This window comes from Peromyscus maniculatus, chromosome 6 (assembly GCF_049852395.1).
Source record: "Peromyscus maniculatus bairdii isolate BWxNUB_F1_BW_parent chromosome 6, HU_Pman_BW_mat_3.1, whole genome shotgun sequence".
NCBI classification, from domain to species: Eukaryota; Metazoa; Chordata; class Mammalia; order Rodentia; family Cricetidae; genus Peromyscus; species Peromyscus maniculatus.
The window spans coordinates 11919758-11933096 of NC_134857.1; the positions used below are offsets into that span (position 1 = coordinate 11919758).

General features: G+C 46.5%; 1 protein-coding gene across 4 annotated transcripts in view; it reads right to left on the minus strand.

The window, feature by feature from the left end:
• Positions 1–13339, minus strand: part of Tnik (TRAF2 and NCK interacting kinase) — a 418588-nt gene that overhangs the window by 92130 nt on the left and 313119 nt on the right. For all 4 annotated transcript variants that reach the window (XM_006971170.4, XM_016000780.3, XM_006971168.4 and 1 more), the window contains exons 10-12: positions 9560–9735; positions 5829–5895; positions 181–385 (exon numbers count right to left, since the gene is read on the minus strand). In XM_006971170.4, the coding sequence (XP_006971232.1) occupies positions 181–385; positions 5829–5895; positions 9560–9735 (448 nt within the window). The remainder of the gene's footprint in view (positions 1–180; positions 386–5828; positions 5896–9559; positions 9736–13339) is intronic.

A 13339-nucleotide genomic window follows, 5' to 3' on the forward strand; every position in this document is an offset into this window, starting at 1 on the left:
AAGGAGAGGGATGTTATCTTAATAAGATGGTCAAGGATCGCCTAGGAGGGGCAGATGGGCGGAGGGTGGAAGCCGTGGCCCGGTTCGGAGAGTGAGGGAGTGTATTTTGTAAGATGGAGCATGAGCACCGGGCAGGTGGTGCCACCCCTGAGGTGGCTGCGGTGGCCCTGTGGTACTCACCTCCTCCAGCCTCCGCCTCTGCTCCTTCTGCTCCTCGATGCGCTTCTGGCGCTCTGCCAGCAGCTGCCGCTTGTGTTCCTCATTCTCCCGCTGCTGCTGCTCCAGCTGCTGTCGCCGCAGAGCCTCTGAGCGCTCCTTGTTGGCCAGCTGCAGTCGCAGGAAGTCTCGCCGCAGCGTTGACTCTCCTGGCAGGTTCAGAATGGAGCTGTGGACAGGAAAGAACATTAGGCCCTCAACACGTGTGATGAGGGCCATTGCAACTGTGCGTCCTGGGGCGAATGCAACAGAACAGGCTTTGCCCCCTTTCCAGATGACTATTCCATACATATGCTGTCCTAAAGGAATACCACACCCTTTTCTAGGACTGTCACACCACTCCATCCCCAGTGCATGGCAAAGATGTGTGTCATAAGACTTCAATGAGTGTGCAAGCTCTAAACCTTAGGCAAGCTTATCTCTACATATAAGAATAGCTAGCAGGGACTATGGGGATGGTTCAATGGCTAAAGAGCTCGCTACACCAGCATAAGCCTCAATTCATATTCCCAGAGCGCCCCCCCCCCACACACACACAAAAGCTGGATACAACAGCACATGAGTCTTTGGGAAGATGTGAGGCAGAGAGAGGAGGATTCCCTAAGCTTGGAGGCCAGCTAGCCTGGTGTACATAGCTACCAACAACGAGACTGTCTCCAGATGGGAAGGAAAGACCAACAGCAGGGCTGTCCTCTGACCTTTAGACACGTGCATGCTGTGCACACATGCATGCATACTCACACAACGCAGCACAACACAGATACATGTGCATGGACATACTCGTGCACACATATGCAGATGTGTGCACACGCACGCACTCACGCATGCGCGCATACACGCACACACACACAGCGAGAGAGCAGAGGAGTAAGAGGGGTCTTACTCTATTCACAGGAGCAGATGCCCTCACAGGCACCTCCTTGACCGCTCACCCCAAGGCCTGAGGAGGCAGAGGTCACGCTGCTCAGGGCAAGATCAAATGGACCAGGAGAAACAAGGCTTAAGACAAGGTTGACAATGAGCCAAGATCTCAGGCCAAGTTCGTGCAGCCCATGGTGCCCAGGGCTTGGCTAAACACATCCCTGTGGAAGGGCATCATTCTAGCCACAAAGCATGTACTTGGGACGACTGTACCTGAGGAGACCAAGTCCTAGGTTATGTTTAACATAGTATATTTAAGTGTGTGTGTGCGCACAGAGGACATAAACTACAGCATTGTTATTGGTGGTCCCAGGCTTCCCAACGCCAATGTAACTGCAGGTGACCAACAGAAAGTTCTTCACAGCCATCTATCAGGGAGACGAGGATGGCTCCCTTAGGTTTAGTTACACCTACCCCATTAAATCAGTGGTTCTCCACCCGTGGGTCACAACTCCTTTGGGGACAAATGACCCTTTCACAGGGTTGCATATGAGATATACTGCATAGCAGATATTTACATTATGATTTGTAACAGTGGCAAAATTATAGTTATAAAGTAGCAATGAAAATAACTTCATGGTGGGGGTCACCACAACATGAGGAACTGTATTAAAGGGTCGCAGTATTAGGAAGGCTAAGAACCACTGCCTTAAATGTTGGTGAAAGTTTCACCTAAAATAAACTCATTGGCCAAATAATTCCTTGTTTGTGCTATGTAACAGGTATTAGGACAGGCTGTAGGGAGATCACACCCACTAGCTATTAGGTAGAAAATAGAGATGGGGTTGGATCTCAGAGGAAGGAGTTCTGAATGGCAGCATATTCCCATTGTTTGTTTAACTGCTATTGTGAAACCCAGGCCCCAGCTCTCCAGAATCAGCCTCACTTCTGAACTGGCCAACACTATGAGCAATCCAATAATGGATCCTGATTAGTCTCCAAAAGGAGTTAGATATGAGGGAACCCAAAACACCATGGCTTGGGATATGGCAATATCCCACTTGGTCAAGTGCTCACCACACAAATTTGAGGACCAGAGTTGAGCCCCAGAGTGCACATAAAATGCTGAGTGTGGTGGTGTGCATTTGTGACCCCAGTGCTGGGGAGATGTAAACAGGTGGGTTTCTGAAGTTCATTTACCAGCTAGTTTGGCCTACTGTGCAAGCCCTAGGTCAAAAGGAGACCTTGTCTCAAAAAGGCAAGGTTGACTTCTGGAGGATGGCGCCCATGGTTGAGATGTCCACCCTACCCATACCTGCACACGCATTGTTTTGACAGTGGACGGTCATCTGCATGGTACAGGAGAGTACATTAGCTAATGGTGTTTCATGGTGGAGACTTGACCCAGCAAGGAGCAGTGGGGTGACCTCAGAAGTATCTGGGGATGGAATTAATGAAGCCCGTAGAAAGATCTGAAGTCCAGGGTGAGGGATGGCATGCAGTTTCATTTGGGCTGCTGGTGACAGTGTGACAAGACATGGAGGGAGGGTGGCAGGAGGAGGGCAGGTTGTTGGCAGCTGGCAAGGGTATCCGTTTGGTTTTGGTGAGTTACTGGAATCTGTGTGAGATGCTGTTATAGACAAGGCCAAGAGCTTCCCTGAGGGCACCCCACAGGCAGTTTAGGAGTCCCCTGAGAACCCCTCTACAACTCGCTGTCTCTGTGTCAAACTCTAAAACAGCTTCCAAATGGTGGTGCTTGTACACACAAGTCACATGCTATGAGCAAAGGTGATGAGGTTGGGGACCCAATGTCACACGCACATGAGGACGCCCCATTAATCTTAACTGATACTGAACTAATCCAGGAGACCTTGGTTGTACTAATGACTCAATTACTAACTCTGTGTATGACCTGGTGACATCCTCGAGCTGTTGTCTCATGTTAAAATGAGAAAACCATCATCTTTTTCTACATTTTAGGATTTCAAGAAGACTAATTAGACTTGTTCAAACAGTGAGACTTGGTGCATTATCTTCCTGTGATATAATGACATGTTATAATTACAGCTGGTGTCTCACCAAGTGACCCCTGACACACAGAAAGTCTTGGGAAGACTGGATTTCTCAGATCTTTAAAGAACAGACTACAGAGGCCTGGCACAGTCTCCGGGCTGGGAGCAGAGTGTGGCTTCTCTGTGAGCAGGGACCAGGGTCCTTTGCTCTAAGGAAATGTTCATTTTATACGTCACCGTTCGACAGCCATTGCCCTATGCAGCTAAAGTGAGGGCAGCTAACATTCTGATGGGAGGAAATGTTCTCCTTCAGTCATTGGCCTTGGGAAAGCCTGTGGCAGATAAGAGATAAAAACTAATGTCCTGTGAGCTCAGTCCCAACCTCCCAGGTAGTTTAGCAAGAACCGAGCTTGTCGGGTGATGCTGACTTCACACAGTGGTTCTCAGCCTTCCTGATGCTGCTACCCTAATACAGCTCCTCATGTGGTGCTGAGCCCAACCATGAAGTTGTTTCTTTGCCCCTTCATAACTGTAATTTTGCTACTGTTAGGAATTGGAATGTAAACACTTGGTGTATAGGATATCTGAAATGCGACCACCGAAGGGGATGCGGCTCAGACAAGCTGAGAACTGCTGGCTCAGGAAGAGAACGAGAGGCTGGAGAGAAGGCTCATCAGCAAAGCATTGCCTTGCGAGTGTGAACCTCAATTTGATCTCCAGAGCTCAGGTGAAAACATCTGGTGTGGTAGCAGATGCTTGTAATCCCAGTGCTGGAAGGTGGAGACGGCAGGCTCCTAGGAGCTCACCGGGAAGCTGGCCCAGCCGAGTCAGCGAGTACCAGGCCCGTGGGAGCCCTTCTTTCAGAACACAGAGGTGAAGTCAATGGAACTTATGTAGACTTGTTGTCTCATATTCTTTGTCTTAATGACCTTTTGCTTGTATATTATGGTTTCTGATTTTGTGCTTTTATGTTTTTTTTCTGTGTGTGTTTCTTGAGCTCTTTTCTTTTTATTATGTTTTGTGGTAGTTGTTGTTTTTGCTTGCCTGTTTGTTTTCTAGAGAGAAAGAGAAAGAAAGAAAGGGCATGGAGTTGGGTGGATTGGGAGGATCCGGAAGGAGTTTGGGAATGGAAACTGTGATCAGAATATAACACATGAAAAAATACATTTTCAATATAAATACATACTAACAAGATAGTGCTTGATGAATGATAGCTGAGGTTGTCCTTTAAAGTCTGTGCTGGTTAATTTTTGTCAGTTTGACACAAATTAGGATCACCTGGGAAAAGGGAACCTCAGCTGAAAAATTGTCACTATGAGACTGACCGTTAGGCCTGTCTGTGGGGATTAGTGCCCACTGTGGGCAGGTGGTCCTAGGTTGTTTAAGAAAGCAGACTGAGCAAGCCATGGGGAGCAGCCATGGGGAGCACGCCATGGGGAGCACGCCATGGGGAACACGCCATGGTGAACACGCCATGGGGAGCACGCCATGGGGAGCACGTCATGGGGAGCACGCCATGGGGAACACGCCATGGGGAGCATGCCAGGAAGCAGCATTTCTCCACAATCTCTGCTTCAGTTCCTGCCCTCAGGTTTCTGCTTTGAATTCCCTCCACAATGGACTACAATCTGCCAGACAGAATAGACCCTTCCTCTCCAAGCTGCTTCTGGTCAGGGTTTTAATCACAGCAATAATACTGCAAAGTAGGATAGTCTCCACATGTATACACATGTGCTAGACACACACACACACACACACACACACACACACACACACACACGAAGGAAGGAAGGAAGGAAGGAAGGAAGGAAGGAAGGAAGGAAGGAAGGAAGGAAGGAAGGAAGGAAGAGGAAAACGTGGTGTCTAGCTTACTCCTACAGCATGGTCCCTCAGCACACCAGGACACTCTGTGCCAGGGAGACAGCAATCGGTCCTTGTGCTGCCATGTGAGGGGGGCTGGATACCCTGGAGTGCTGGAGGACATGGACCCATAATGCCCAGTACCTTTCCACTTGTGCATTCTCTCTGCAATTAACAGTGCACGTCCACGGGGTGCACAGAGCTGCGGCCCATGCACAGGGCTGCGGTCCATGCACAGGGCTGCAGTCCCAGCACCACAAGCACGCCCGCCTCAATTGCCCATAAATACAGATGGGAGGAAAGCTGGGGTCAAAGCCACGCCAGCCTCCAAGTGGAGACGACAACATTGAAGAGCACCGGGTTCCGTGGAGACAACAGGAATGGTGTGAACATTTCTATCAGGGTTCACCTCTGGAGGACAATTTGATTTTCTAGAATCACCTCCTCCAGGGTTGGTCTGTGTGAAACATCGAGGCACATGGCAGGACCTGAAAGGGCTTCTCAGAGGGATGAACAAGAAGCTGAATGACTCCAATCTGAAATGTCACTAACTCTCCCCAAAGTTGCAATTTTAAACATTTTTAGCACTGCATTAGCCAGATAATTGCTTCCTTCCCACTCTATATCTACATGTGTGAGGAAACAAGGTCATGAATACAGGCCATACATCTTGGTGGACAAGATAAAGAATATGCTGATTTCCACACTTTTTATAAGAGTCTGCCTAAGGGAAATTTCACACATTAATGAGTATGTATGTGGGCAATGCATTCACTCCTGGCGCATCCTCACAACAGAGCCATAAATCAAAAGGGAAGTGCATTTTGAGCAAGCCCAGTCCAAACTGGCAGTGGGAAGGCCTAGCCTTCTTCCTCATACCTGGGCTCCCCAGAGTCATTTTCTTCCTCTTCTTCCTCACTTCCGCTGTATTCGTACTCGGTCTCATCTGAGAGAGATCACAGAATGTTAGTGTAGACCATGGTGCTGCTGTTCAGAAAAGACCATCTCTCTGCTTCATAAACTTTCATGAGCCACAGGACTGTGGTCAGTGGACCTCATCAGTAGCCCCAATCCCATAAGACAATGGAGCTGAAAATTCTGCCTACCTAGTCACACTGATGCTGCCCTAACTCCACAGAGCAAGGCAGGATTCACCTGTCTGTGGCAGGGCTGGTATAATTATGCCAGCACACGAGAGTACATGACACAGAAGCATTACAATATGTACTACTTGATAGAAACACACGATCTCTCCACTAATCTGCACTAAAAGCCTAGAACATGTGATGTGCAGGTAGTCCCAAGTTTAACCCCACTCCTGGTTTAACAGAAAAGAATAGGTAAGTGTGATTGATTCGTTATGAACATTCATTTACCTCAGTAAAAATAATAAACATGTTAATGTGTAATAGTAAGATTGAATATTTGCTTTAGACATGATCAAAATAAAATGAGAAAGGCACAAATGGAATGTATGATTGTCATTTCCATGGTTATGAAGAAAGGAAATGAATGTTTAGTAGACATCTTACATGTGAGCAAATAGTGTTAAATATTTTAGATTTGTTCTCTCACTTACTTATGATAATAATCTCTGAAATAAGGGAGGTGGTCAGATTACAAACTAGTAATGCCTTCATATTAATAAAAGGTCAACCTGGGAGGTATATTTAGAATCAGCATTGAGATGTTTCAATGTGAAAATCAGTGTCTCCCCCAACATATTCCATCCCGAGCAGAAGCACACACAGGGCAGTGGGAAGTGAGAGGAGGAGCAGCTGTCTCCTCGTGCTCAGAATGGAGGAGCAGAAGTCGTGAACCACTGAGGAGGTAAGAAGCTGGGCCTTGGAAGCCAGTGGCCCTTTAGCTGGCAGCAGCTGGAAGGATGGACAATGTCACTGTGAATGAATGATAGGCCTCCATCATGGCTGGCCGTGTTACAAGCCGAGAAGCAGTGAGTGCCAAGAAGCTGGGTGTCTGGATGTGGAAAAGCAAATGGCAAGACCAAGGCCACCAGGGGTACAGTGACTCCCACATGGTGAGACCAAGGCCACCAGGGGTACAGTGACTCCCACATGGTGAGACCAAGGCCATCAGGGCTACAGTGACTCCCACATGGTGAGACCAAGGCCACCAGGGGTACAGTGACTCCCACATGGTGAGACCAAGGCCATCAGGGCTACAGTGACTCCCACATGGTGAGACCAAGGCCACCAGGGCTACAGTGACTCCTGGACCCCGGATGTGCTGTGTTCAGTACTTTTCCATAGGGGACGAGAGGCCTTTGAAACAAAAGAAGATGCCACAGGACCGCCACTTCTTTACGGCTGTGGGTTATTAACTACTAGCCTGAAGACATTTGTGCACCCGTCAACTGGACTGAAATTGCAATTTGGCTTTATTTCCATTAGGAGGCAGTATTCTCAATGAGAAAACCAGATTGGCTAAAAAGTCTATGTAAATATTAGAGAGACAATGAAGGAAACAGAAGCATGAGGAGTTCAAATGTATTTTGTAAAATCACAAGTAAGCCTCATATACTTAGATGAGCAGGAACTTTTCAGGCTACCTATTTTGAAAGTACGCTTTCACCAAATGTAAAGAATCTGCAATAGAGTGTTTATAATTCATACCAAAATGATGTGTTCTCAAAATGGAAAAGCAGAGAGTTCAAAATAACATGTAGAACTTTTTACCTAGTAAAGGAAACTATAGTGAACAAAAGAAGCACACAATTATTCTAATTGCTTCTAGTTTCTAAAGTAAAACTTTAACTTGTCAGTCTCCTTGATGTTAACATTTTATCAGAACCGAGCTTGATTGCCTTTGCACTACAGGATTATATAAATCCATAAAAAATAAAACTCTTCAATTCTGCCAAAAGCTACTCGTAAAGAGATCTAATGGAAAAGGTTAAAAAAAAAAAAAAAAAAGGAGACTGGAGCTGGAGAGGTCGCTTAGCAGTGATGACCACCGTCTAGAGAATCAGTGGTGCCTGTAAGCATCTGTAACACGGAGCTCTCTTCTAGCCTCTGTGGGTACCATATACATTAGTGGTGTACATACATACATGAAGGCAGAACACTCATACACAAATAAAATAAATATTTAATTTTTTTTAATTTTTAAAAAATGTTTAATATCCCCAGTCATCAGGGAAATGGAATTAAACTACTTTGAAATCCTGCCTCACCCAGGTCAGAATGGCCACTGCTAAGAAGTATGACAGCAAATGTTAGAGATACGGATGTAGGGGAAGAGCAATGTTTTTCTATTAAGAAATTTTTTTCATTCATTTTACACAACCAATCAAAGATCCCCCTCTTCCCTCCTCCCGCCCCCCCCCCAGCCTCCCCCTCTCAACCTACCCCCCACTTCCTCCCACAAGAAGGCAAGGCCTCTCATAGGGAGGCACATCCAGTAGAGGCAAGTCCAAGCCCTTCCCCTGTCTCAAGGCTGCAAGGGTGTCCCGTCATAGGTAGTGGGCTCCAAAAAGCCCTCTCATGAACCAGGGATGGATTCTAATCCTACCGCCAGGGGCCCCCCAAGCAGATCAAGATTTACAACTGTCTCTCCATGCAGATAGACACTCCCTTATCCAAATTAACTAAAAGGCAGAGAGAGCGCATCCAAATCAACAAAAGCAGAAATGAAAAGGGAGACATAACAACAGACAATGAGGAAATCCAGAGAATCATCAGGTCATACTTCAAAAACCTGTTCTCTGTGTTGTCGGCTACTTTCTGCTGCCCTTTATACTAAGGACAGGGGAGGGGTGAGAAGGAGGAGTCAAGGAAAACCACTCCCACCTACTCTAGCCTCTGGCCTCCCGCTCTGTCTTCCCTCATACACTCTCAGTGGGTATCTTCTATCCTGAAACTGCCTCTCACTCCTAGAGCCTCCTGCTCCCCGCGAGTGAGTTCTTCCTGCTTATCCTAGTCCTCCTTGTCATGCCCACGCCTCCCTTCCTTCCTGCCTTATGCTCCGCTGGCCATGAGGCCTGCACCAGAACATGCAACTGTAAGCCACCACTCCAACAACTTGGGCATGGTCCCAGGGTCTCAAAGCTGGGCTCCTGTACTTTCCATGACACAGAGAGGACTATGGAGAGGAATCTGTGCATCTACAAAATAGAGAAGTGCACTTGAGGACCTTCCACACAAAAGCTGATGCCATGCTGCTAGCCTGGCAAGCTAATGAGCCTTTCTATTACAGACACCATAAGGAATTCTGACTTGTACATAACTGAATTAGAAACAAGTCTCGGGGCATAAAAACATAAATGCTGAAGACGTCAATACAGAAAAATGTCAACTAGATAAGTTCTGTAGGTTGTCTGATGTGTGGATGTCACTCTCAGAAATGTGAATATTCATTTGGATTAAGACAAATCACTTGTCATTTAAAGTGCTTCCTAGTCTCACTCGACATGGCTTTGTTTGGTGCCTAGAAGAGGGCCTGCTGCTTACAGATCTATTTTTTCCATTCGCCTTCAAACGGTGATTCCACTCCACTGACGCCCAAGGCTGCAACCTAACAGGCAGCCCTCACACGAGACCATAACACTCTGCCTTCCGTTTCCTTCTCCGAAGTACAAATGTGCAACTGACCCTTTTCTCCTCGCTTCTTCTTTGTTCTGTCGATGTGGTCTTTCAGCTGGATGCGGACCTGTCTCTCGTTAGGTTGGTCTCGTATGAACGGATGCTTCATCAATTGCTCGGTGGCTGGTCGCTGACTGTGATTCTTTACCAAGCAGCTCTCAATAAACGACTGGAATTTTTTTGACCTGCCAAACAAAAGAGATGAATTCACAGATAAAATGACAACATAAGAGAAAAGCAAATACATCTTTAGAAATATGGCCTTATAAAGAAAAAAAAAAGTCCATTCTGTAAGCATAAGGATCAACCAATCGCAAATCAGTATCAATACATTAGTACAATGAAGTTCAAAGGTCAAATCACAATCAACATTTACATAAGGTAACATATGGTAGTTATCATATGCATGGGGACATTTTCATACAGGGAACACAGCCTCACACAGGAGTCTGAAGGAATGAAGGGGAAATGATCTCTTTGGGAAGCACACAGGCACTTCATTTATACGCCCCCTAGAAAGCCAATTTCCTCCTAGATAAATTCTGTGCTAAAAAGGTCTGGGAGCACGGAATCCCTGGAGGCAGCTACCACAGCAGTGATCAGGGAAGCAAGGCCACAATGCAGCAGAAGTTACTGCTGACATTAGCCAGGGTTTATGGGTGGGGCATGCGTGTTCTTGACGAAAGTTCCAAGGAGTCAGAAGTGATTAGCTCACAGCTTCCCAGAGTGCCTTGGGAGCTGTCCAGACAACTCAGTGTATCTCTCCTGAGATCTCGGTGGAACCCCTGGCCTCTGAGCGCCTTGCCTACTCAGGAGGGAGCTGTTTTTTGCTCTCTGTCGCCCTTCTGTGGCTGCACTGTGGATTCCTGAAGGAATGGCTTTCTCAATTCTCCAATAGGAACACTTCCCAGAATGTGCGTATTTCAGGCTCAAGAAGTATCTTCAGCACATAGAACACCACGTGCAGCATGTCCTCCAGCATCCAAGTGCAAGAGACGGGGCGGAGAGGGCGCAGCAGCTAAAGCCTGATGGATAGTGAGCAGCTGTTATCAGCATCCTCGAGTAAGGGGGGCAATGGGAGGTGGAGACCTAAAAGAAGTCTCCTAAGCTGAGGGTCCAGCTCTCCCGGAGCAGATAGAAGATGAAAAAGGAGGAGGAGGAGAAAAAGAAGAAGAAGAATATCGAGACAGAAGCACCAGGAGAAACCCTACATCAACAATGTTGAAGGAGAGAACCAACTCCTGAAATCTGTCCCCTGACCTCCACATGTGCATTGTGGTATGTGCTTGACTGTACACACACACACACACACACACACACACACACACACACACACACACACACTTACATGTACATGCACACACACACAGAATAAATAAATATTATGTATTACATATGCATAGAAAATAATGCCAGAGTAGGATACTCTCTGCTTCTGCCTACATCTAAGCAATTTCTTAACTTATTCCATGTTTTTCAAGTAATAAATTTTCTTCCTACATTTCTAAACTATGCACGAGCTTGAAAGTATCTTGCATACATCTAAAAGCAATGCAGCATCCTTAGCCACTGCCTCGCTCACAGGTGAATTAGGGTTGGCTATACCATGGAGTAGAAATATGACAGAAGAGCTATGTACCTGCTTGTGATGTCTTCCTTCCTGGAGGTTTTCAGAGGTGTCAGGAAATGCCCCAGTCATATCGTGACTACCTGCGCTATGTCTGGTGAATGAATGGATGGATGCACACACGGAAGAACTGATTCCAGCTGTGGTCTGGCTCCAGTCCAGTCTGTGCTTGTGAGGAATGGAAAGGGAGGTCTTGGGGCCGGGGAGGTGGCTCAGTGGACAACGTTCTTGCTGTGCGAGCATGAGGACCTGGATTTGAACCTTTAGCACTCATGTACATAGCTAGCACGCCAGTGTGCACCTACCATCCCTGTGTTGAGAATGGGGGACAGGAGAGGCAGAGCCTTGAGCTAACTGGCCAGCTCATCTAGCCTATCAGAAAGTTCCAGGTTCTGTGAGAGAACATCTCAAATGTGAAATGGGAAGTGATTGACACTGCCTTTTGGCTTCCAAATATGTGTGCACAAATGTGCATGTGCCCCTGTCCACATTCATATACAACACACACACACACACACACACACACACACACACACACACGGAGAGGGAGAGAGAGAGAGAGAGAGAGAGAGAGAGAGAGAGAGAGAGAGAGAGAGAGAGAGAGATTGGTTGCAAGGAGTAGTATGTTTTCTATCCCAGATCAATCAAATAAAAAAAGTATTGAAGAACAGACTCATCTAAGGAACAAACCAGAAGCTCTAATGACCTCAAAAGGCAGCCGCAAACCTGGCGGACTCCACACAGGGCTGCTCTGGGGAGGAAAATCAGCATCAAAAAGATGAAGACAACACAACTCACGACAGAGACCTATGAAATATTCACAAGGAATGAAACAGTAGTTCTCTCACTGGCAGCTAGGAAGAAGTGCTTGTTTTTTACTGTAAAGCGCTCCTCTATTAATTAGAGGGTGATAAATAAAAGCAATCACAACCAATTTGAAAAATGAGATCCAGACCTCAATAGACTGTGCATTCCTTTCTCTGACACTGACATCTGAAAATAAAACAACCAAAAAAAAAAAAAAAAGCCAGAAAACCCTCCAGCTCTCCAGGCAGAACTGTGTTCCATTAACGGAACCAGCTCTGAGAGTTCCCTCTGCAGGGCTCTGCTGGAGGGAAGGACTCCGAGAATGGCTTGGCATCCGAAGGGCAGAGACAGGGCACAGAGCTCTGTAAAGCAGCTGAAGTGTCTATATATTTTGCACAGGCATCATCTGAAGAGAAAATGTGGCTCACTTAAAACACATCCTCAAGCCAAGTGTGATGGCACATTCCCATAATCCTTGGAAGGCTGAGGCAGGAGGATAACCATGAGTTTGAGGCTATAGGTTATATAATGCATCTGAAGACAACCTGGACTACACAGTGGAACCCTGTCTCCACAAAACAAAAACAAAACAAAATTCCCACGTCTTCAAAGAAGACACACTAATTTTCTAAGTTAGTGTGACCGAGGAATCAATATATTTAATTGCACAGTTAATTACAAGTGAAAGTACTTCACAGGTGTTGAATACCTGCTCGCTGGGTGTTACAATGGGTTCAAAGTAAATTTATGGTCCTGCTGGTAGCTTAGCTTTGTCTCTTAAGAAAAAAAAAAGATAACAACTTGCAGGAAGGTTAGCAATACAGCCTTGCCAAGAGTTGGATGCAGTGGCAAATGTCAAGGATTGATGCTCAGGGTGATGGATGCTTTTGGATGGAGAAGGAATGCCAGTGTTTGGTGCTCACAGTCTGACGTTCAACAGAGTCATGCTGGTTATACACTGAAGTTGCTTACATTAGCCATTGTAATCTGGAGGGCAATTCCAGCCTTGAAAATCTGTGTGGCTCTGTGCCAGTTCTCACTACCCCCTTTCTCTGCCTTGGGCTTCATCACTTGCTGTATGGCTCAGGACAAATGACTTAACTTTCCCCGTCTGCAAATACAGACATCCACAGGACTTATCTCAAAATACCACTGCAGTGATTAAATAAGTGAAATCCTTTAAAATGCCTCTCTTGATTAGCACTGGCATACTGCAGGGACATCTGACCATTCTCTGATCATCACTGGACTCAAGGAAGAGAAAATTCTTTCCTAAGGACTGCGACACAGAAATGAGACATGGCTAACCAGCCCCCCCCACCCCGTTCTGTTGAATAAAATGGGCCCCATGGGGC